General features: G+C 38.7%; 1 protein-coding gene across 1 annotated transcript in view; it reads left to right on the forward strand.

Annotated features, from left to right (window-relative positions):
- ERC2 (ELKS/RAB6-interacting/CAST family member 2) overlaps nt 1–26,196 on the forward strand; it is a 630,778-nt gene that overhangs the window by 149,323 nt on the left and 455,259 nt on the right. The window contains exon 3 of the mRNA XM_063296431.1: nt 15,649–15,723. Coding sequence (XP_063152501.1) covers nt 15,649–15,723 — 75 coding nt within the window. The remainder of the gene's footprint in view (nt 1–15,648; nt 15,724–26,196) is intronic.

Consider the following 26,196-nt stretch of genomic DNA (forward strand, 5'->3'; position numbering starts at 1 on the left):
AGAAATTGTCTAGAATGTATAAAAATATTTCAAACTTATACTGGAAATGTGAACATGAAGGGACATTTTATCATGTTTGGTGGACGTATAAAAAAGCCAGAAAATTTTGGATACAAATACATACACTAATTCAGAAGATTTTAAAGACTAACGAACAACTGAAATGAGAATTTTTTATTTTGGGACTAATGGATAGACAGCTGGAAAAAAGTCATGGAACTTTGTTTTTATAGATGACAACTGCACTGAGATTATTATATGCTTAAAAATGGAAAGGTTCAGCACTACCCACAATGGAGGAATGATTGGTGAAGATGATGGAACTTGCAGAGATGGCTATACTGACTTCTTTGATTAGAGAAAAGACACTATCTACATTTATTGTTGACTGGAAACCCCTTATAGACTTTTTGCATGGAACAGAAAAAAATGAACTCACGATTTGTGGTTTTGATGAGTAAAAAAATCTAAATAATAGAAAAAAGAGAGCTTTTTTTGTAATCAGAGTAAGAAATAATTTTGTAATCATACTTGTATTTGCTGCAAAGAAAATCAAGAGCTTCTTTCTATTTCTTTTTATCTTTCCTTTTTGGACTTTTGTCTTTTCTTCTTTCTTTTTCCCCTCTTCTCTTTCTTTACTTTAAATAAATTTTTGTTAGTTTTTATCTTCTTTTTAAAACTTTTAATAAAATTTATATTAAAAGAACCCAAAGCAATGTTTTCTGAAATTCCTTTACAATAATATTTTGTAAAAAATTAATTTAAATGATAATAAGAGAAATTCCCTTTCTTCCACTTGGGATATGGAGTAAATTTAATCCTTTTTATTCAGCAGAGCAAAATAGTGGTGTGTTCCACACAGTGGATGTAAGGTACTGTAAGTTTGCAGCTGGCAAAGAGAAACCATTGCCAATCGATATGCAACCATATTTGTTTATTGTATATTGATCATATACAATTAACTGTCCAAATGCAGATAACAGTCTTTCATGTTCTGTGGAAGGCACTTTGGGCTCCTTTTTCCTTGCAGAATTGCAGAATCTGGAGAAAGTATTCCAGTACAATACCTTTGATGGGATGCATGAGTATTGCCTTGATGACAGTATCATTATCTCCATCTTGGACTCCTCATTAATAGCAAAAACTTTAAAGGAAGTGCCAATGGGAGTGTGGGAATCTAGGCCCACCTTCTCCCCAGCTGGAGCTTTCTAGATGCATTGGACTAAAATCTCTATCATTATTGTATAGAATGATCATTGAACATTCTAGTCCAAACACATCTGGAGTACCTCAGAGTGAAGAGGATTAATGACACTCTTCTTTACACAGTCAACAGCTGATAATAAATGCCTAGTTATGTTTTGCAGCTAGGGCTTTGCAGCTGCTACACATTATTTATTACTATTTCTATGTTTCTGCTGTTGTTTCATAGGTAACCAGGACAGGATGACTTCCATGCAGTGCCATGCAAGATACAGTGAAGCTAACGGCAGCAAAAGTCACATTATGGGCATAAAAGCCCTATGAAATAAAATAGTATTGGTGACCACATTTCTCTGTGGCACTGTTACTATAACTTCACAGATGATGCTACAGGTAGTCCTCGCTTACCGACTGCTTGTTCAGCAACTGATTGAAGTTACAACAATGCTGAAGAAGGAGATTTATGACCAGTCCTCCAACTTGCAGCTGTTGCAGCATCCTTGTGGTCATGTGATCATGATCAGGTGCTTGGCAACAAGCAGGCGTTTACGACAGTTGCAGCACCTTGAGGTCACGTGATCGCCATTTGTGACCTTCACAGCCAGCTTCCAACAAGCAAAGTCAATGGGGAAGCTGGCAGGAAGTCACAAGTTGTGGTCACATGACTTAACAACCATGGGTGATTCGCTTCATGACCGTAGCTGAAACTGATGTTGTATGTCAGGTGCAGGTCATGTGATGCTTCGCTTTACAACCATGTTGCTTAGTGATGGAGCTGCTAGTCCCAATTGCGGTAGGTAAGTGAGGACTACCTTTACTTAATAATGACAGGCACTAATCCTTCAGCAGAGTCTCTGCTTTTTAAGATCATTGTTAGCAGTACTTCTTCCTGCTTGTTAAGCTCACTTATCCCATCTCATGTGGGATAAATTGCCACAAGGAGGAGAAAGATTGCCACCACATCACTTTGAATCTTGTCATTACGCCACCCTTATTTGATGAAGGGTGCTGTGGATATGGTCTAGATAAACAAACAGACAAACAAACTTAGTGGTGAGGCAGACCACAGCAACTTAATAGTGTTCTGTTTTCTTTGGATGCCTCTGATTTAAAAAATTGGGCTGCTGTGCATAAACTGAAAATATGTTCCTTAAGAAATCATTGCCAGCCCCTGGCAAACAGTCAGAGGAACATTGTGAAGGAATAGTTGAATTCAGTGAGAGATCTGGGTACAATTAAATGCACTTCAGGTGCTGAAGAGAATACAAAGTTGGCAACAAAAAAAGAACATTTTTCTATGATTAGGTACCCTCTCTTTGGGTGTATTTTTGTGTGCACTTATTTACTTCAGTAGTTTGTCCTATAGTTACGCTTTACCTGCACTATTCCACTGTGCTCTGGTTTGGCACAGAAAATCTGTTGTATTGGGGTAGGCCTTGTGCTTTGGTATCTGGAATCCATGCATCTTTCCCACTGGGAAAGCCAGCTGAAATCCCCACTTGTCTTGATTAGTCCACTCTGCGTGTGTCATTAGAACCAATAATTAAAAGAAGTGTAGAACTCATTGCGAAGTAGATTGGCTGTGTGGAGAGGTTGGAAGATGCTTTCTTAGGTCATCTCTTTTAGGAAGGCTAGATGTGGATGCTCTATGTACCATTTCCATATTCCAAATCTGGAGCACACCAGCAGGGAAAGGAGAAAGAAAGTGAAATAGCCAGAGATGGGGCTCTAGGAATTCTGCCACGTACTGCTGTGTCTTTCTGTCTCATCAGAGGCAGCCTTTTTCTTTTCAGTAGATGGCCACTGTGATTAGTTGTGTCTAGAACTACTGTATCTCTGTTTCTCAGCAGCTGTAGATGGTAAAGAAGATGTCCCTGATGGAAATAGGCAAGAACTGTCACCTGGGCAAAGGGGACTGAAACCTTTTTAAGCTCTGAGAAACAATATAATACTCAGAAGCAGTTCAGGCAAACCCCTGTTTCATTCACAGGAGTATGAGAAAGGGGGTGGGTGGGGATGGGAAGGGAGATACAGCACAATTCAGCTTGCAAGGTTCTGTTATTATAGCCACCCTCAGTAAAAATGTAGTTAGCATTCATGGGGAGCCAATTTCCTGGTCTGGTCTACATAGTGGGGCTTATAGCAGCTGTGTGTGATCAAACTTGGAAATTCTTAGTGTACATGTACCACTTCATGTTCCATATTTAAAAGTTAGGATTTCTGTAATGTACACAGTTTCACCTTTTCAGCCAGAATAACAGGAGCTGACAAAGCCTATCAGTTCCAGTGTCATGAGTATTCATAGAAGTTGGGTTTTGGGGAGAAAAAAAACCCTTTGGTTTTCATAGTTTAGGCTACTATTTTTGTTGAGATGAATCACATCCAGAAGACTCCAAGAAAAAAAATGTCACAATAATTGAACATCATGTAACAGCCAAGCAGATAAAATAAAACGCCATAAATTCTGTTTTGCCCTTCCAGTTTGATCCAGCCAAAGGGGTTGTCCTCATCTGTGCTTCCTTTCCTGAACTTTGTTGGGATTTTGCTGTTGCTCAGAATTGTAGCTTGTATTTTTAAGCTTACAGTATTCAGTGAGCTTTCAGAAGAGCTACTTTGCTGTAACAATTCAGTGCTGTTCTATGCAAATAAGAATGCACCTAATCAATTTCATGAAATCTGCAACACACTCAATCTGCACTTTCTTTTAAAAATATTCATATACAATTAGAGATCTGTTAGATTATGTCAGCTGCACTATGTATAGCAGACGAAGAAGGTAACTCCACAGGAATTTTAAAACTACTTCATTATATTGGTTATACAGTAATGGAATTTTGCAAGTCTGATAGTGCTTTACTTCCCCTCTCCCCCTTATGCTTCTGTGAAACTAAGGAGGTGTCTGTCTGAGCTATTTCCTACTCCCTTCAGATTGTTTTGGGCTTGAGTTGTGCTTTTTGACTCATTGCTCTGGGAACAGATTTGGCTCATCTCCATCAAGGTAATTTTCTTTACTCTCTACAGTTTGAAACTAGAATATTAGCAAGACACTTTAGTATTTGTAAGTATGCTTTTGAAAGCTGTCTTCTACATGATTTGGAATTGGGGAAAACTCATCATTCCTCTGCCATGGTCAGACCACTTTCTGGAAGCTGGACATGATGGTCCCAATCGGGTTCCATAGAAAGCTTGGCGCTATTCCTGAAGGTTTGGTTCACAATCCAGCTGAAGCTTTAGTTGCTGCTTTGAATGAGAGGGTGGCTGGGTCTTGGACCAGATTGTGCCAGTGTGGCTTCACCTTTGGGCATGTGAGCAAAACAACATTGATGGTGCTTGTGGATGACCTCTGGCAGTGGTGATGCATCCATCTTTGCTCTCCTTGACCTCTCAGCAGCTTTTGATACCATCAATCATGGTATCCTTCTGGACTGGCTTTGGAGTTTAGATGCAGGAGGTACAATTTTGTGCTGGTTCTCTTCCTTCCTCTGGAGTTGATTCCAGTTGATAGGAGGGAAGAGGTCTAGTCCCTACTTTGTAGGATGCTGCAGGGCTTGATACTCTCCCCACTTCTTTTAACATCTACATGAAGTTGCTGGGGTAAGTAGGTAGATAATACTCATCAGTTTGCAGATAATACTCAGTTGCATATCTCTTGACTAAGTGATACCATGGAGGTCTTGTTCTGGCATCTGGAGACTGTGAGGCCTGTGCGTATGGGGAGGAACAGGCTTCAGCCAAACCCTAGCAAAGCTGGTGTGGAATTTGGGGGTCCTCCTGGACTTACAGCTCCTGCTGGAAGAGTAGGTGGTACCACAGCCAGGGGAGATTTTGCACAGCTCTGTGTGGTGTACCAATTGCACCCTTTCCTGAACTGGGAGGCATTGCACATGCCACTTCTTCTTTGGTTACCTCTTGAATGGATTAGTGTAACATGCTCTACATTGGGCTGCCCTTGGTCTAGAATATAGCAGCATGGACAATTAATAGGCATTTCCTGATTTCAATATGTTACACCTTTGTTAAGTGAGCTATACTGGCTCCCAGTAGGCTTCTAGGTACAATTCAGGGTGCTGATTGTTAAAACCCCTCATGGCATGGGGCTAGAATGCTTGAAGGATTACCTCTCTCTAGTGGTCTCTTCTTCCCTATTAGATCTAGCAGGAAGGAATTCTTCGGGTCTCATCAATTAAAGAATGGCATCTTTAATTGACATTCATGTTGCAGGATCCAGAAAGCATGCCTTTTCTGTTACCCTCTGGAACACCTTACCACCTGAAATCAGATTGGCCCTGACCTTCTTGCTTTCTGGAAAACCTGGTTGTTTGCCTAGAAATGGGGATTGTGAAGTTAGTGAAGCAATATTATATTATATTGCTATTTACTCTTGGCTGCTGATTTTGTTTTGGATTATACATTTAGCATTGTATGTTTTAAAGTTTTATATTGTGGTTTCCATTTAAACTTTCTTTGCTGCCCAGAGTCACTGTGGCGAGAGGAGTGGCCATAGAAATAGATAAATAAATATTTTAAAAAAAGTTTTCTCAATGTGGAATTTGAACTTAAAATCTTGTAATTCTCAGCCAGCATGGTTAGTCTAACACATTTGGAAAACGTTAAGTTGGGGAAAGTCGAGAGTATTCCAAGATGTTTAAGATTCTTGAATGATAGTGAAGAATCTCAGTGACACTTCCAAAGAGACCAGATTGCTGTTCACAGAAGGTAATGTGTCCTGTCCTTGGCTGGAAGCTCAGCCAAGCCCAGGCAAAAATGTGGCCCAGAATCTTTCTCAAAGTATCTACTGTAGTTGGTGGGTCAGGTAGAGGGGCTCTAGTAAGTCAAGCCAAATATGTCAATTGAAGTACAGTTTTAAGGACAGTGAGAAAAAGCAAAGTTGAAGTAAGAGATTGCATCTTGCATCACAGTCAAAGAAATCAAGAAGAGGATACAGAATAAGCTTTCAGACTGCTGGTCATAACTGTACAAGGAGTGCAGACTTTGTTTCTAGCACTGGGCTGGTCTTAAGTGGAGAGCTTTATAATGAAGAACGCAACTCTACCTGAACCCAGCTGGCATACAGCATGTTTGGTCAAGGTGCAAGATTATTTGGGCAGCAAGAGCAACTCCCAAATAGACTACTGCTTTTACAGAACTCGTCCCTGCAGCCTGGGACTTCTGTGCCTTCCAACCAATTTAAATTCAAATTAGTACTACTGCATTCTACTGTGCATAGGCATTACACCAAAGGATCTGGACTGGAGTCAGAGGAGGGAGCACCTAGGCTCATGGGAGCTTGATCCTTCTCAATCTCTGTGCTTGGATTGGCTTTATGAAAGACCAAAGCCTTCTTCAGGATCTCTTCCTCTGCCAAGCATGAACCACTGATATGGTCATGAGGTTACACTGTTGATAATGTTTTTTGTCTTGTAGAACCTGACAATTCAGCCCAGGAATGATACTGCTGTCTTCCTTATAAAGTTTAAATTATACATTTAAAAAGTAAAAGAGGAAGCTGAAATGAAATGAAATCAGAGTGATTCTCAAAAAGATCTAATTATTTGGTGTAATGTGTTGTAGAGATGCATTTTAAGATATTTTTTCAGCTAAGACTTCAGTCATAATATATAAAAATGGGTAAAATGGGTGCAGTTATATTTAAGCCTGATTCATTAATTCAGTACCACAGGGAACAGTGTGGAGTCTTTTCTTTTTTCTATACAGATTTAATAAACATTTGATATCAAGTCAAGACCCCATTTCTCAGAAAAATAATAATTTAAATATTTGTGATGTTTTTGACCCATTTTGCTTACCTCCAATTCTCCTTTGTTTTGGGGAATCTATTACATTCATAAACTGAAAATGTAGATTTGTTAAAATTAAATTTATTCAAATAGTCTTGCCGGGAAAAAAAGTCTTTGATTTACCAATCAACAAGCACTTCTATTTACTGGGTTATCTTTATAACTTGGAAACTTCTGATTTTATTGAAATTCCTGTAACCACATATCATTTGTTTAGTTAAAACAAAGCTAAAACATACAGAGTATGAAAATGAGATAGAATGTTTGTTAAATGAATGATACTGTGTTTAGTTCTAAAAACCATCCCATGTTCTGAAAACTAAATTCCAAGTTTAGAGTAAGCTCCTGAGTGGGATTAGGTTAATGAGTACAGAGTTGAAGAAAGAGACTAAGGCTATTGGAGCAGCTCATTGGTGATGGAGGATTGAGGGAGCCTTATAGCTCCTAGATCTTCAGCCCTTTATACCACCTGAATCATATGAAATGTCTTTACAGAACAAAACCTAAAAATTACAGAACAAGGAAAGCGCAACAAAAAGAACAGCAGCAAAAACTATAAAATAGGCTGAAAGCTACACAGTGAAATGAGTAAGAATTGTTAAACTGCTTGGGTTAATAAGAAAGTTTTTGTGAATCTCCTCAGGAAGGGCATTCCATTTCCAAGTACCAAGATCAAGTTAGCTCTGTCCCTTGTAGAAGATCTTTGAACATTGGCGGAAAATATTTTAAAATGTGTAAGTTGATATGGGATGTACATGGATAGTTAGGTCCAACGATCTGCATTCCTTAATCCAGACTCCAGTTCAGCACTCAGACATTCATATTCAATTGTGGCACAATCTGTTGTTCTGAAGACCTTCTCAAAGCAATTGCTACAGGGTGGTTTATGGGGCAGCAACATGGAGAACCATGTGGCTTAGGATACAGTGAAGTGGCTCTACCAGATGGCAGATTGCTAAGGCTGCAGGTGAGGGCTTGGCCTAATTTGTTGCCTGCTCTGATCCACCACTTCTTACTCCACCATAATTGTAGGGTTGACAGATGTCACGTACCTATAGAATTTTTTTCCTGGAATCATCTCTCTCCCAGCAAAAGTCTTCCATGAAAAACTAAGGCAAAATGGCCTAGGATTGTGGGACCTGTAATCAAATACATCCCCAAAGCACTAGTTTGCTTATATCTGCTTTGAAGGATATGCTATGATCATTCTTCTTGAATCTTTTCTTGTCTTTTGCATCTGACTCAGTATTTAACTTTCTTCCCAGCCATCTGTGGGTTGGCACTGATCTGCAGCCAAATTTTCATTTGCTTCCATCTGAGACATGTCTGGGACAATGTGGCATTTCAGTAACTATAATTGGAATTATACCAGCAGAACTTATACCTAGCCACCATTTTTTAATGGGTACCTTTGAACGAATGCATTTCACCCTAGGCTGATACTTTAAATTATAACAAATTAATTGTTGACATGTTTGCTTTGAATTTTAAAAGTCACTTCATATTTTCACAAAAGGATAATATAATATATTTTACTGGGATAAGTAGCAAAACTATCTGTATTATGGTGATGTTGAAATGCTACATTTAACATTTATACTAGGGATGTGCAGTGCTTTGGATTTGATTTCCAAAGGTGCTTCAGTGCTTTTGATCCTGGGAAACGGCACAGCTGGTTGAAAGGGTGGCAAACAGGCGCTAGATTTGTACTGCCGTGCTCTCCAAAGCACTTTTTGGAGATTGAATCCAAAGTACTGCACAGCCCTAATTTATGTTCTGATCTGGACTGTAAGATGGAAATATCTATTGAGCAGCTTATTTAAACATAAACAAGGTAGGAAAAGTATGCACAGCATGGCTTCTGGAATTCTTTACAATCCTTTTATCCACAGTAGCCATATGTTTGTCGATAAGCATGCATTGGGAAGTATGGGGTAGACTACATATGCTCTGCTCTGGGTCACATGACCAGGAGGGAGGTGGTCTCGGACTGGAGTGGTCATCAACAATTCAACCTGATGCTCCACTTCTGGGGGAGGTATGGTGAACTGAAGACTGCTCTGTGAAAGTGGAGCCAATGACTGCGGCAAAGACCAAGGAACTGGTGGGTAAACTGGTTCCTTAGAACTTCTCCAGATAGAGAGGATGGGAGATTGCCCACATGTGCTCCAGACAGCTGCTTTTCATGAGGAGACTGCAGGACAGTGGTTTTCTGTAGGTTTGAGCACTGGAAGATGGCCAGATTAGCCATCTTGCTTGCAACTGCGGCAGAGACTTTTAAAGGACTCTTAAGTTCCCAAACCTCACTTTCTAATCACTTTTGGAAATTGCTTATTAACTACTTCTAAGCTATTAGAGACCTTTAGAATGACAAGTTTGAAAATGCCTGGTGAGTCTGCTTTTAATTGTGAACAAAAGAAAATTTTAATCATAAGCTTAAGAATTTAAAGAATCTGAAATAAACAGCAAAAAGCTGAATAAGATTTTGATCTTAGAAAGTTATAAACGGACTAAGGGTCCAGATAAAATTGAAACTTTTACAATATGATGGAATTATATTATAAAGAACAAGTAGCTTCTTGTGGGAGATAGATCCTGTTTTGGTTTTTACAAGACATAACATAGATAAAGAATTCCATGATTTCAAAAACTAGACACTAAAGGGGACTAAAGATTTTAGGTAGAGGAAAGTTATACAGGCCTGCAAGATGGTACAAAATGTTATAATAAAAACAATAAAAATACCGAAGAAGACATTTGAAGAATGGAATCAGAAAAAAGTAGCCACAACAATGTCAGTAATGATGTCTGCTTCTATGGATAGAATGTCTCCAAAATGTGTTACTGAAGAAATGTCAGCTGTAGAACAAATTTAATCTGAAAAGATAGAGATGGTATCAAAAGTGGATTTACAACTGACAGGCCAAGAGAATGATTTAGAGAAGGATGTTTTACTGGATCTACAAAAGAAACTGGCTGAGGTTTTAAAATTTAAAAGGGAAATACAAATGACAAACCAAAAGAGTGACCTGGATAATTTTTTCCTACTGGATTTACAAAAGAGGCTTGTTAAAGCCCTGAAGAACTCTGTGTGATGGGACAAAGAAGAAATGAAGAGAAATCAAATCCTATGACAATATTTGAACAAACTAAAGATTAAGACTATTAGAATTAAAAGGAAAGAATATAAAGTTGGTTTATTTGATCAAGGTTAAAATAAGATATGTTGTTACTTCTGGCTACCCTTTATGGACTTTCTGCTGACACTAGGATTGAAAAAACAATGCTTTATGGATTTGTTTATAAATAAGAGATGGGATATGGAATGAAGAGATAAATGTTTGTAACTTCAGAGAGGGTGAAGAGTTACTAAATTTGTTTATACTTGTGATGAAGGTTGGAATTCACTTCTTTATATATTTCTTTTCTCTTTATTCTTACTTTTCTCTTCTTACTCTTTTTCCTTGCACTTTTTACTCTTCTTCATTCTCTTTTCTTTCTTTAAGTTTAGTTTGTATTAGATTTTACTATTATAATTAAAATTCTTAATAAAACAATTCAAGCTGATGCTCAACTGCATTATGGGAAGCTGGGGAAAATTGCACTGTCATGCATTGTGGTCATTTGCTCCCTTACCTGCTGTGTACTGATGGAAATGGTCTTCTGAGGGATGCTCAGATGACATGATTGTCCCCACAGCAGAGATTCCTGTTCTGCTTCCTTACAATATCTCTGAACAGAGAGGAGGAGCAAACCCAGTTAGCAATAGCAACAAGTAATAACAAGAAGAGATCACAATTTTTCTGTTGCTTCTTCATATACCACCATCTTGCTGTGTCTTTACTGTTTAAGCCTTTTTTAATCTGGAAGGGAATGGAACAATATTGATAAATGAGGAAAAAGAGGACTCAAACTCTTGGAAGAAATTATCAGCTGGTGGCTTAGCAAGCAAAAGATAGTATTGAGAATGTGTGTGTCTGTATTCTTTGCATTGCTTAATGACTCTAATCCAGTGACAATGAAACATCCCTAGGAAAAAAATTAGGAAATCAAGCTTAGTCAAACTTGCATTAATTGGAAGAGGAGTGGTGTGCCATGAACCGAAAATTTTAGTGCATGCAAATGTCATCTTCTTAAGCTTACACATTAATAGCAATGCATGAGGCAATAGCAATAAAGATGTAGGCATATTTGTAATTTCAGTCATAGGCCTTCCTGTAAGTTGGTCACCCCAGTACTGATGTTCTGGTCTTTATCATAAGCCTTCAGATGTCAGCTTTGAAGACTGAAATTCTAATTGCACTAGACTCCCCAGAGGAAGGGGTCCAGATTTGTTGCTGGGCTGAATGTAACATCCATATGCTACCCTGCAATCTGAGACAATAAGGGGAGACTTTTACACAAAACTTGCCTAGCAGACAGTCTTACTTCCAAATGGGTCAGGACACAACAAAACTTGTGTGCATCTTAGTTCAAGTAGAAACTCTTCCAAGATCATAGGACTGAGGGGAAAAATGCCCTCATTCTTCCATTACTTGAATATTCATTAAAATAAAGAGTGCAGAATTTTCTTAATGGTTCAGCTTGTAGCAGATGCACTGGGAGGGTTGGAAGGGATAGAATAATAAACTGTAAGTCATTTTCTGATCCTCTCCAGAATGCCACTGTCTATTGCATTTTACCAGAAGGAATAGGAAAGAAATGTTTTTAAGCAAGTTTGATTTCCATTGCAAACAGAAGAAATATAATGAGGCATGGCTGCCTATTATGATAGGCATCTCTGGCAGCAGATACATCTTTGACAAAAGAGGTGGAAGTTTGGGCTTTTTCCCAAGGGTAATGGATGGCATCCCGTTCATAAGCCAGTTTCATTCTAAGTTTTCTTCGTGGACTGTTCAGTTTCAAAACTAACTTAATACTTGTTGAGATCCTGGCAAGATCGCTTTTTGGCCAGATTCTCTCCTTCCCCATTCCACAACTGATATAATAAAAAATGCCAAATGTGGCATTCATGTTTAAACTCTCTCAGCTGATGCAGCTTCTACTTTAAGAGTCATTTGGATATTATTCTAAAATGTAGAGATTACCAAAAATGGAGAGTCACTTGCATTCCCTGAATTTAAAATAATGTCTCATTTGGTATTTAGACTTAGCAAAGTAGGAATATCATTTGGAGAGTTACACGCTTTTAAACTCTACTAGTTTTAGTGCAGATTTAGATGATTTTTTTAAAAAAATGCTACCATATTGATAGATGATAGCTAGATAGCTAGATGAGATAGATAGATAGATAGATAGATAGATAGCAGTCCTATGTAAGTTTACCCAAAAGTACGTTCTGCTTTGTTCCATGGAATAATAACATTCTTATTCGCCATCTTGAATTTTATATTTTGCACTTTATATATGTTTATATGTATATTTATGTTGTTTTACTTTAACAATATGTTTTGTTACAATATGTTTATTTTTCTATTTTTAACTGTTTGTAAACTGCCCAGAATCGTTATCACGAGATGGGCAGTAAAGAAATACGACAAACAAACAAACAAATAAATTTGTACACTTGTAAACGTGTACAAAATTGTAGCCAATGTAGAAAAGTAGGCATGGTATTAAATGCATGTTTGCATTAAGTTTTCTTAACAACAATTGAGAATATTTCCCCTTAGGATTGTGATAAGAGGGTGGTATATTTTAAAGATGTTTCTCTTTTATTTCAGTTTCTATGAAAATTGATTCCTGAGCAATTAGCCCTGAAAGGAGAGCTTTGATGGCAACTTCCCTTCCATAACTGCTTTTGAATGGCAATTTTTGCTAACAGTGTAGCATAGAAAAAGTTAACCCCCCCCCCCCCCCCCCCGTGTACCTTGATGGAGGTTGTGATCTCTTCAATGTACAGCTGTTATTTGAAAGCCAACTTCCAAGCACAGCATATGCATTCCTGCCTTTTTTGACAGAATTGATTTGAGTCCCTGAAGCCTAGCTGGTGTGTATTTTTTTCTTACATGAGCTTTAGAGCTTCAAATAATAAAGAGAAAAGGATAATTCAAAAATCATTTTAAACAAAGATCTTGAAATTGCATTTAAAGCATGTAAAATACTTCAGAACAATAGACAAATCCATTAGGAATATGATATTGTAAAAGCTACTTGGTTGTTGCCATGGAGCTGAGGAAAGAACCTGATCTTATGTGGAAAACAAGGTGAGGGAGAATTTCACACATTCAGTCCATAAGCAAATCTTTCCCTGACAAGGAAGATGGTCAAGGCCACCTCATTCTCAAAATAAAACAAAACAAAACAAGACTTGCAGTTGTTGACTGATGACTTAGAAGCTGCTGCCATAATGGAAAATGAATCAGTAAAATATTCCCATCATCTCTGTATCTGCTGGAATCAGATCAATTTGTGAGTATTTTTAACAGGCCAGCCAGTTGCCTCAACATTATTGCTTTTTTATGGTATGGGTTGTTATATTCCAAAGTCTTGGAAAAAAAAGACCCTACTGAGGAGAAGAATGCTTCTGATCTCAGAAGCTTCCTTCTTCATGTCAGCTGAGGAAAGAGAGACCTTTCCTGAAATGGTATTTTTAAAACCAAGCCAGGCTTCTGGATAAGCAAATCTATTCAGTGTATTTAACTTTCTAGTTTTACCCTGCTTTTCAGCCAAAACTCCTAAAGTGTTTCATCTCCTAAGGAGGAGAACTGGCTTTTCAAAAGGGCTTAACTTTATTGATATTATTGTAGTTTCTTTCCATCAGGCCTAACAGCTGATCAGATCGCCTCCTGAAATGGAAGGGTCCAGCTATTCTTTATGTAGGCCAAGGAGAGAGAGAGAGGTGCCATGTTTAAGTGCGGTTTGATGACTCTTTGCATTTGTCACTTAGAAGAAGAAAATGCTCCTCATTGGCTGACTCTTGTCTGTCCTCACCTCCCAAAAATAAAACAAAAAGTGAATCATAGTCCTTAGGACATTCTGCTTTCAGCTAGGAAGCTACAATATAATAAGGGCTTATCCATCCTTGACACTCAGTTGGAATTGCTCAGTTTTATCAGAGATTAAAAAGAGATTAAGGCTTCCTATTATAACACAGAAGTTAACCAGAGGATCAATGCAATATTGTCTATACTGTATCACAATTGTTATTTTATTGACTGCCCTCATGCAGGTAATTTGTGTTGTTTCTTATTTGTCCTTTACCATTTCCCCTTCTTTCTTCCACCACATCTTTGGCTTCTTTCACAGGACTTCTAGTACAGAAAAATATTCTGCCAGTAAAAGTTGTCTGACAGTGAAACTCTTTAGAAGGATAGGTGATGGGTTCCCCTTTACTATATGTGTTCAAGCGGAGGCTGGATTGATGTAGGTTCTATCACTGAGCAGGGGAATTCAACTCAGTCTGCATTGCCATTTCTAGCTCTGTGATTCTATGTCTGTGTGTCATGCATCAGATGAAATGGACTGTGAAGGTCACAATTTTATGTAGTAATAAATGCCAGTTTTCAAGGTGTGATGATGCTCTGTGGCTTTTGCTGCCAGAACAATAACAACTACCCCTCTGAAAACTCAATATTTTTGTGCGTTTCAGGGTTCAGTGACATGGGGCAGGGCAGGTTTTAAAAAAATATTTATAATTAACTGTTTAAGTCAGTTCATACTAGTCTTTAGCATGAAGGCCAGGACTCACATATTAAGGTGCATATCCTTGTGGAAGTAATAGACAAAGTACCAAATGTTCCTCTGAATGCTGCAGATATCATTCCTGAAACTGGAAAGTTCTACCCTAGCTGTTTGGAAATGCAAGGGAAATGCTCTTGTGTAATTTCTATTTGATTCAATTTGGTTTGAAGATGAGAACTTCCCAGTGTATTTTGTTTTAAATCCATTCTCTGTTTAATCTTTTATGTAGTACAGATATCTTGCATCATGTGTTAATCTATTCATCAACACCCTGCTTCTTAAGTCTGTTAACTTACAAATGAATCTTGTTGGAATGGTTGGGACTAATTTGGAAGTAAATCTCCTAAGTAGTGAAATGCAAATTCTATAAAACATCAGATCATGAAAGAAAAGATGAACCTACATGGAAAACCTACATTTGACAGTTCTACATCAACTTACTATATAATTACTATTCTGGAAATGTCAGACTTGAATGTAATGTCTCTTAATTAGTTTGGTTCAAATATCAGTGAAAAACAATGTAGTGAAGTTGAACAGAAGATTTTAAATGACATTTCTTTCTTTCCTTCCTTCCTTCTCTCTCTCTCTCTGTCTGTCTTTCCCTCTCTCTCTGTGTTTTAATTAGCAACATAATGTACTGCAATTGGAAGATTTATTATTCAATGCCTGGGCAGAGAGGTATCTTCATCCAAATACAACATGCTGTCTTTGTGACGGCTGACATTAATTATTGAGAAAGCGTTCTGAAATAGCGCATGTGTTCAGAGCCTTTGCCTGTAACATAAGATACAGGCTGTAGAGTTGCAAGAAGGATTTGTGGGCAGTGATGTACCTGTAGCATTTCACCTCTTGTATGCCTGAACTTTGAATTCTACTGTGAGATGTAAAAAAAACCCTGCTTTATAGACTAAATCATGGAAAGATGAATCGTCAGGCTTACTTTTATCGTGTCCCTCCACAGGAACTACACCGAAGGACACAACTTCAGCCTGAGCCAGCAAAGACAAAAGCTCTTCAAACAGTCATAGAGATGAAGGTATGAAGTTTGAATGTTTGCCCATGTTCATTCCCGTTTAAGACAATGGCCACAGCGAGTGCTTGCTGGATTGGTCATGGAATTGTCCCTCGCTTTTATTGTAGAGAATATATGGATTTGTGCAGTATGTGTCTAGGTCACATTGCAATCACACCACTTGTTCCCAATGAGTGTCAATGAAATTTGTCAGACTCTAAAATGTCTCCTATTATTATACATGACAAATGTCTAATATACTGTATATATATTGTTTCCTCTAAAGAGATCATCTTAACATTTTGCAGTCTTTTCCCAACAAATGCAATTTTCCTATTCTGTTTGCTTGACAGATATAGCTGTTTTTCTAAACAAGCTGCTTTTGATACATTGTTAGCAAATATTTTGCAGATTTTTGGGGAGAGGAAGGTAGTGGTTTTCTTTATATTAACTATTCTTGTGTCATTTTAAATGGTATCAAACCAGGTAAATTATTCTCCATTTTATATCATGTTCACTTTTGCTGTCCTGAATATAGGCCATGCTGTTTCATTACATCTATAAATTATGAACCAACTTAGCCCTTCTTACTTCTGTTAATTATCACAAAAAGGTCTGTGGTTGACCTAGGTGCTATTGACATATGGGTCATAAAAATAATGGCCTGCAATATGATTTTGCTTTTGACAAAACACTAGTATTTTGTTTCCTTTTCTAAAATGAATTTTTATTGAATTTTATACCATAGTAAAAATGATACAAATTTAAGAAAAAGAGAAAAGACTAAAGAAAAATGGTGAATCAAGAAAAGAAAAAGAAAGAGGGGAAAAAAAGGAAAAGGAAAAAGTATAAAGAAGCAGCTTCCTATCTTCTGATCTTCTTTACAGCAGTTGCAAATAAGTGTATTGTCTGTCCTCCCTCTTTAAGATTACATCACGATTCCCTTGTTTCCATATTTTACCCTTTCTAATCATCAGATCCATAAATCAGCAGTTCACTTTTTCCATTTTCAGCAAAAAGTCTGTAAAGGGTTTCCCATCACTAATAAATGTATTTGTTGTCTGTTCCGTAATCAAACAAGTCAGTTTTGTTATTTTTGCAAATTCTGACATCTTCACCAGCCATTCCTCCATTGTAGTATTCCCGAATCTTCCCATCTTTGTGCATATAATAATCTCACTGCAGTTACCATATATATAAAAACAGTCTTCCATGGGTATTTTCTAATTGGCTGACCATAAGTCCCAACAGCAGTATTTTGTTTCCTGAACATCCAGTAGTTGTAGTATGCACCTTCTAGCTCCGATGAAGATAAACTGAGGGTAAAGGAAAGGAAATTTAAAATTGTGAACTCTGCCTCCAACTTTTTAAGAAAAGTGGACTGTGTAATGTAGTAAGATCTTTGCCTAAGATCCAATGCAAAGACAACTGCTTGGTCATTTCAGCCATCTGGAAAGGAAACATGCATGATTTTTATTACTTTCCAAAATCAAATGATTGCCTTAGCATATATTTCACCTCCCCCCCAAAAATCTTGCTGACATGTTTTTTCCTTTAGATTATTCCTGACTATTCAATAAAAGATGTTATTATAAAGAAAACCAAACAATAATTTTTTCTTTTGTAAACATGCTATTAAGTTAGGTTGCTGTTTTGGTTGCTACTGTTTTCATTATATGACATGTATGTATGTATGTATAATTTTTAAAGTTCTAGCCCAGATTCCTCCACATGGTGGGTTCCAGATGTGTTATACTACATCTCCCATAACTCTATCAGCACTACTATGATAGTAGGAGGTTAAAGCATTGTAATTCAACACATTTGCATAGCAGTGCTCATGGCTTTTCTGAGATGGTGAAATAAACAATAGCTTCGCTAGATTTTGATTTGATGTAGAAATGGAATAAAAAGACATTTTGTCAATATTAACACCCTTATCAGCTTGAGGAAAGTACTGATAATTGCTTGGGAAATGAATTATTCTGAAATGTTTTTTCTCAGTTATCAGCTGTTAAGTAGACAATAGGTCTTCTGGGAGTTTCTGTGGTCCTTCTAGGTTTGGGGAGGCCCTTATACAAGTTGCCCTCCATGGGCTCCTCTGCCCATAGTATGTCCACATTCTTCTCACTATCACCTGCAGTAACAAAGCAGGTGTAACGGGGTATGAAAATAATCTTGAGGAACAGGAAGAAGAGCCACAGCCAAAGCAATTATCAGATAAGAGAAATCTGAGTCCAAAGCAGAAATATAATTTGAGAAAATGTCTCAGACTTGACCCTCTCTAGTTCCCTTTAGAATAACAGCAGGCAGTGGCAAACAAGCATTCAGAGTTACAAGATTCTGTTCCTGTAACTCTATAAGAAAAGTAGTTGTAGTATTCATGACTTTGGTGTCCAAGTCTGGTCTACCTCAAAGGCTGACATCAGATGAGGTTGCAGCTTTTCCTAGGAAGAGAGTGGAGTTGCTGCTCTTCCTTTCTCCCCAGTCTCTGCTTATTTGCCATCTCCTTCCTTCTTTATTGACAATCAGACAAACAGATTCCTTCCCAACAGCATTAACAGCTGCTGCTTCAGCTACTTTACCCTTTGTCACCCCCCACCTTGCTCATGCTTGTCTCACTTGCTTTGTGCCCTTGTCTCTTCACCTCTGTTCTAACCCTAGTGTTTGGGAGGTTGGCTTTCCTCCTTGAGGTCTGGCATATCTTCAGAAGACCTAGTTTCCTTGGCATATGTAGTTTGGTTGGCTCTCTGACCTATTTTACCCATTTCCCATTATTCTTATTTCATGCTCACTTATAATCCCATTCCTATTTACAGAAGTTTGGAGTGACAGCTAACAGGCTTGCTTTTCCTCCCCATCCATTTCCTTTCTTCCTGCAATCCTGCAAGATCATCTCTCGTACTTCTTTCTCTCCAACTCTACAGTAGTTACCCATCACCTTCTCCATTTTTTTCATACTTGCCTGGACTGAATTTCTTCTGTGACTTATGATGTTTATCTCATTGATTCAGTCCAGTTTGCTCAATGGAAAAAAAAATCCCTACATTCCTTCAGAGAACCAGATCTGCCCTCTTTGATCCCGAGTAGTCCTGATCCTCAGGGGATTTAAATCCCCCATCGTATAGTTGCATTTTAAATATTTTGATGTTAGCAATAAGAATAGAATATTTAAGACAAGGCAAAATATTATTTACTAGGATCCTCATTGAAATGATATGTAAGCTCACAAATATAAGGTAGGATTACATGCGGCATGTAAAGCAGGCCGTCTAATCCAGTTTCAGGAAGCATTTCCCTTCACGCCCAGACAGCTAATTGTCAAGAACATAACTAGCCTTTGGAAAGGCTATTTCATCTCCTGTCTGTCTTCTATCTATAGTTACCTACCTACCTACCTACCTACCTACCAACCAACCATCTAAACTGGAGCATAAGTTGGGGGTATAAAACTCATTCTGATTTCTAGTCATACTTCAAATGTTAGCAAATGAAAGGTTTAATATCTACACAACATAACCGTAAAGACTTTGCTCATAAGCTCTTATGGATTTAGAAGTCACAGTCCCTGCCTGATATATTTTCAAACAATTTCCATTATTCCAAACATCTTCTGATAGTGCAGCATTTGTGCAGGCATAAAAAAAAACCAAGTTATAATTCACTGATAAACACTTTCAGCACATATTCCTTATTAATTTATGACTAATTTATAATTCACATTATTATAAACAATTCTCATTAGTATTTCTTCAGCAAAGGATCGTTACCTTGTCGTGGTGCTGGAGCTTGAGCACCTCAATGATGCCATGAGCTAAACCGTGAAGGGCCACCCAAGACGGGAAGGTCATGACAGAGAGGTCAGACTAAATGCGATCCCTGGGGAAGGTAATGGCAACCCACCCCAGTATTCTTGCCGTGAAAACTCAATGGATCAGTACAACCAGAGATATGTCGGTATACCATCGGAAGATGAGACCCCCAGGTCGGAAGATGGTCAAAATGCTACTGGGGAGGAACAGAGGATGAGTTCAACTAGCCCCAGACGTGATGACGCAGCTAGCTCAAAGCCAAAAGGACGGCTAGCGGCCGACGGTGCTGGTGGTGAACGGCGAATCCGATGTTCTAAGGATCAACACACCATTGGAACCTGGAATGTAAGATCTATGAGCCAGGGCAAATTTGATGTAGTTATTGGTGAGATGTCAAGATTAAAGATAGACATTTTGGGCATCAGTGAACTGAAATGGACTGGAATGGGCCACTTCACATCAAATGACCACCAGATCTACTACTGTGGACAAGAGGACCACAGAAGAAATGGAGTAGCCTTCATAATTAATAGTCAAGTGGCTAAAGCAGTGCTTGGATACAATCCAAAAAACGATAGAATGATCTCAATTCGAATTCAGGGCAAGCCATCTAACATCACAGTGATCCAAATATACGCCCCAACCACAAATGCTGAAGAAGCTGAAGTAGAGCAGTTCTATGAGGATCTGCAGCACCTACTGGACAACACACCTAAAAGAGATGTTATTTTCATCACAGGAGACTGGAATGCTAAGGTGGGCAGTCAAATGACACCTGGAATTACAGGTAAGTATGGCCTGGGAGAACAAAACGAAGCAGGACATAGGCTGATAGAATTTTGCCAAGACAATTCACTCTGCATAACAAACACTCTCTTCCAACAACTTAAGAGACGGCTTTATACATGGACTTCACCGGATGGACAACACCGAAATCAGATTGACTACATCCTTTGCAGCCAAAGGTGGCGGACATCTGTACAGTCGGTAAAAACAAGACCTGGAGCTGACTGTAGTTCAGATCACGAACGTCTTCTTGCACAATTTAGGATCAGACTAAAGAGATTAGGGAAGACCAACAGATCAGCTAGATATGAGCTCACTAATATTCCTAAGGAATATGCAGTGGAGGTGAAGAATCGATTTAAGGGACTGGACTTAGTAGATAGGGTCCCGGAAGAACTCTGGACAGAAGTTGGCAGCATTGTTCAGGAGGCGGCAACAAAATACATCCCAAAGAAAGAGAAAACCAAGAAGGCAAAATGGCTGTCTGCTGAGACACTAGAAGTAGCCCAAGAAAGAAGGAAAGCAAAAGGCAACAGTGATAGGGGGAGATATGCCCAATTAAATGCAAAATTCCAGAGGTTAGCCAGAAGAGATAAGGAATTATTTTTAAACAAGCAATGCGCGGAAGTGGAAGAAGACAATAGAATAGGAAGGATAAGAGACCTCTTCCAGAAAATTAGAAACATTGGAGGTAAATTCCAGGCCAAAATGGGTATGATCAAAAGCAAAGATGACAAGGACCTAACAGAAGAAGAAGAGATCAAGAAAAGGTGGCAAGATTATACAGAAGACCTGTATAGGAAGGATAACAATATCGGGGATAGCTTTGACGGTGTGGTCAGTGAGCTAGAGCCAGACATCCTGAAGAGTGAGGTTGAGTGGGCCTTAAGAAGCATTGCTAATAAGAAGGCAGCAGGAGATGATGGCATCCCAGCTGAACTGTTCAAAATCTTGCAAGATGATGCTGTCAAGGTAATGCATGCTATATGCCAGCAAATTTGGAAAACACAAGAATGGCCATCAGATTGGAAAAAATCAACTTATATCCCCATACCAAAAAAGGGAAACACTAAAGAATGTTCAAACTATCGAACAGTGGCATTCATTTCACATGCCAGTAAGGTAATGCTCAAGGTCCTTCAAGGTAGACTTCAGCAATTCATGGAGCGAGAATTGCCAGATGTACAAGCTGGGTTTAGAAAAGGCAGAGGAACTAGAGACCAAATTGCCAATATCCGCTGGATAATGGAAAAAGCCAGGGAGTTTCAGAAAAACATCTATTTCTGTTTTATTGACTATTCTAAAGCCTTTGACTGTGTGGACCATAACAAATTGTGGCAAGTTCTTAGTGGTATGGGGATACCAAGTCATCTTGTATGCCTCCTGAAGAATCTGTATAACGATCAAGAAGCAGCAGTAAGAACAGACCATGGAACAATGGACTGGTTTAAGATTGGGAAAGGAGTACGGCAGGGCTGTATACTCTCACCCTACCTATTCAACTTGTATGCAGAACACATCATGCGACAAGCTGGGCTTGAGGAATCCAAGGCTGGAGTTAAAATCTCTGGAAGAAACATTAACAATCTCAGATATGCAGATGATACCACTTTGATGGCTGAAAGTGAAGAGGAACTGAGGAGCCTTATGATGAAGGTGAAAGAAGAAAGTGCAAAAGCCGGCTTGCAGCTAAACCTCAAAAAAACCAAGATTATGGCAACCAGCTTGATTGATAACTGGCAAATAGAGGGAGAAAATGTAGAAGCAGTGAAAGACTTTGTATTCCTAGGTGCAAAGATTACTGCAGATGCTGACTGCAGTCAGGAAATCAGAAGACGCTTAATCCTTGGGAGAAGAGCAATGACAAATCTCGATAAAATAGTTAAGAGCAGAGACATCATACTGACAACAAAGGCCCGCATAGTTAAAGCAATGGTGTTCCCCGTAGTAACATATGGCTGCGAGAGCTGGACCATAAGGAAGGCTGAGAGAAGGAAGATAGATGCTTTTGAACTGTGGTGTTGGAGGAAAATTCTGAGAGTGCCTTGGACTACAAGAAGATCAAACCAGTCCATCCTCCAGGAAATAAAGCCAGACTGCTCACTTGAGGGAATGATATTCAAGGCAAAACTGAAATACTTTGGCCACATAATGAGAAGACAGGACACCCTGGAGAAGATGCTGATGCTAGGGAGAGTGGAAGGCAAAAGGAAGAGGGGCCGACCAAAGGCAAGATGGATGGATGATATTCAGGTGACGGACTTGTCCCTGGGGGAGCTGGGGGTGTTGACGACCGACAGGAAGCTCTGGCGTGGGCTGGTCCATGAAGTCACGAAGAGTCGGAAGCGACTAAACGAATAAACAACAAACATTAGTATTTGTATGGAAACAGTGTGGCTGAAATACTTAAATGGGTGGCTGAAATCACAGTGCTTGAAATACTAAACACTTTTTTGCATGTTGAAATTGATGGGGTTTGTATATTGAAGTTAATGGGACTTCACATACAGGTATGAGTGTACATATATATGAGTGTGCAAAATGAGTACTTGTATGTTATGTGTGCATATCTCTCTGTGGATATGTATTTATATACTTGCATGTATGCATGTTTTATTGTGGTTCACTAAAACACAGATTAACAAGCTCCTCAAGCATAAGCATTGAGAAGTACTTTCCTGCTGCTGCTTTATTCCAAAGTGGGAAAGCTAAGTTTGTGCAACATAGTTAATAGTTCAGTTGAACCATGTTCAACAGCTAATTGAAGCATGAGAAATGGTGCTGAGTATCAATTAAAAGACAGATGCACACAGAACTGTTCTGAACATAAGGTGTTCAAATGCAAATGAGGACAGACTCTGGATGGAATAGCACATAAAATGGAAGGGGAGATTCCTCTATAGGGACCTGTGCTTGCTTGCTTGCTCTTGGCCTCCCTTTATCCCCCACCATTTTTTTTCTTCTGTGTACATTCGTTGATGAACATACACTAATGAATATACACAGGTACATCTCTGTAAAGTTTGGGGTAGCTCTACTTCTTCAATCTTGATCTTGGATATCAATGCACATTCTGGCTGAAGGAACTGTCATTTCTAAATCCATAACTGTATACAACAGTGTTTCTCAACCGTGGCAACTTGAAGATGTGTGGACTTCAACTCCCAGAATTCCCCAGCCAGCATTGCTGGCTGGGGAATTCTGGAAGTTGAAGTCCACATGTCTTCAGGTTGCTACGGTTGAGAAACACTGTTGTATACAAGTTACATCAAAGTCTTTATAGGATAAGTTGCATTGTTATTAAAAACTTCATTTACATTTTGGTGCCTTTTTGAAGCCCAAGCAGAGAGATGAGGTAAGACAAGAGCTGAATGCTATTTGTGCAGTCAGGGAAACTAAGCAGTCTCATTTTAAGAAATGGTTACCAACTTTTCTAATGAAGGTGTGTAAACATTCAAAAACAAAGATAGCAATATAAAAAACTGGGCTTTATATTGCAAGACAGGAAATAAGTGTATCCAAAATTCTTAAGTGAATGAAATGTTTTGTGGTTTACCCTTGCTTCTTGCAGACACAACCATCTTTATGTATTGATCCTGCTGTGGTATTTCAGGTATGTTATAGCACTGCTGCTGAAATCTGAGTGTGTAGTGTGTACTGCATAGCTTTTTCTTTGTGTTAGCCTCTTCTATCTCTAGTTTTAACATTAATTTCTAGATTGTTTCACAGTTGCAATATGAACATATTTACTTAGAAGAGGAATTTGGAGTGGAAAATATATTTTCACCCGATCAGAACAGCTGCATATAGTACAGGATCATAATTAGTGGTGTGCATAAAATTTGGGGATCATATGATACACTTGCCCTCCGTATGAAATGGCTCAAAGTTAGAATAAAAGAAAAGGTATTTGCTAATTAAAATATACAACTTATAAGAAACATGATGTTACAAATTACCAACTACCCCAAAATATATTTTAAACTTTCCACAAAACCAAGGTTTTCCTACAACAACCTGAATCTCCCAGCACCCACTGAACATTCCCAAACCTCCATAATTTTCCCTAGCAAAAAAAAAAAAAAAAAAAAAAAATCTCTTTTCATCAACTGTGGACACCATCACCATATACAATTCAGACTGACTGTCAGTGGCAACTGACCCTGAGCTAATACCATATGGGATTCACAAACCTTTACTTGGCCTGTACAAGTGGGGATGTCACCTGACTTCCAGGAAACCTGTTCTTGTAGTCCTGTCTAGTTTTGGTTCCTCGTGGACCTATTAAATTAACTCGATCCTATATAATTTAATGTTATAGAGCTCAGCAAGTCTTCCATGTAGGTTAGAACAAAAAGCTATTTTGAATCCTTACTGCTGAGAAAGCATCCTCCTACAGTCCTGCTCCTTGCATTTCTGCAAAAGCCTGATGGACATCTTAGCCTGAATGGACAGGAAAGGTCTTTCTATAAGAAATTACTAGCAAGGGTGTCCTTCAGATGTATAATGTAATATATTATAATTATATTTATATATCAGAATAACACAATTATAATAATATAATGATATATGTTTTCTTATTTTTAAGTTTTTATTAAATACAAAAAGAAAAAACCCACCAAACATACAGTACATCTTTTACATATCAAGCAATATTAGTCTTAACATGTATTTATATCATAATATTCAAATAAAGTTACTTAACCACCAAAAATAATGAGACATTAACCATATAAACTAGTATACTAACTGAATAACTAATTAGTCCTCCAGATAGCACTTCTGGCAGTAAAATTCTTGTTCAAATATAGAAAGAGATTAAAATTCTTTAGAAGGAATGAGTCGTCCTGACCAATTCAAATAGAAATAGAAGAGGTGCAATAAAGTTCTTTATTTGCAAATTGTTAAACACAATAACTAAAAGCCAATAAGGAATAAACTGGGTTCCAAGTCAGTAAGGTGGCCAGCAAGGTGAAGCAGGACTGGACTGGGAAGCTGGAATTCACACAGCAGCAGGGCAAGGCAAACTAGGTAGAACTGGAAGGCTGGAATCAGAGAACCGCAAGGCAAGGCGAAGCAAGGCTGGACTGAAAAGCTGGAATCAGAGAGTGGCAAGGCAAGGCGAAACAAGGCGGGACTAGAAGGCTGGAGTCACAGAGTAGCAAGGCAAGACTCTGAGGCCAGGTTGAGCTCAGTAGCAAGGCAGGGCTCTGAGGCAAGGCTGAGTTTGGTAGCAAGGCAGGGCTCTGAGGCAAGGCTGGACTAAGAAGCAAAGCAAGACTCTGAGGCAAGTGGTGGCGTGGCAGCAGGGCAGGTAGTGGAAGCAGGAGGCCCGGGGTTGGCAGACAAGGTAAGGACATCAGCTGAGGTGGCGCGTTCCGAGGGCAAGGCAGGGAGAAGAGAACGGTTGTCTCCACAACTGGCTCTGGCTTCTAGCGCTCTTTATACTTTTGGCTTTCCCGCCTTTTCCACGCAGGAGCCAATCGCTTCTCTTGCTGCTCATCCCACCTTTCCAGCCTCCTTTCTCGCATACCGATAGGTGGCGGTGAATCTGCCTCCTGTCTGTCTTCAACTGGTGGCTCTGGATCTTGCTGGTCAAGGCTCTTTCTTGCTTTTTCTGTGGTTGGCTGATCCTCCTCCTCCTCAGACTCAGCCTCCATCCTGACATGCGTATCCTTCCAGTTTTTTAGGATCAATATTTTGGTAATCATAAAATATCCATTTCTGGTTGTCCTCTTGTTAATTTCCAAGCAGTTCAAACGAAGTTCAAGGGAAAATAATCCTTCACAAACCAATGAGTCTTCCAGAACAAAATTAATTTGCGAAATATCTTCTGCCCAGAAGGGAGCCATTATAGGAGAAGAGTGCATCATATGAATCAGTGTTGCATTCTGAGCAT

Source organism: Candoia aspera, chromosome 2 (genome assembly GCF_035149785.1).
Source record: "Candoia aspera isolate rCanAsp1 chromosome 2, rCanAsp1.hap2, whole genome shotgun sequence".
Classification (NCBI taxonomy): domain Eukaryota; kingdom Metazoa; phylum Chordata; class Lepidosauria; order Squamata; family Boidae; genus Candoia; species Candoia aspera.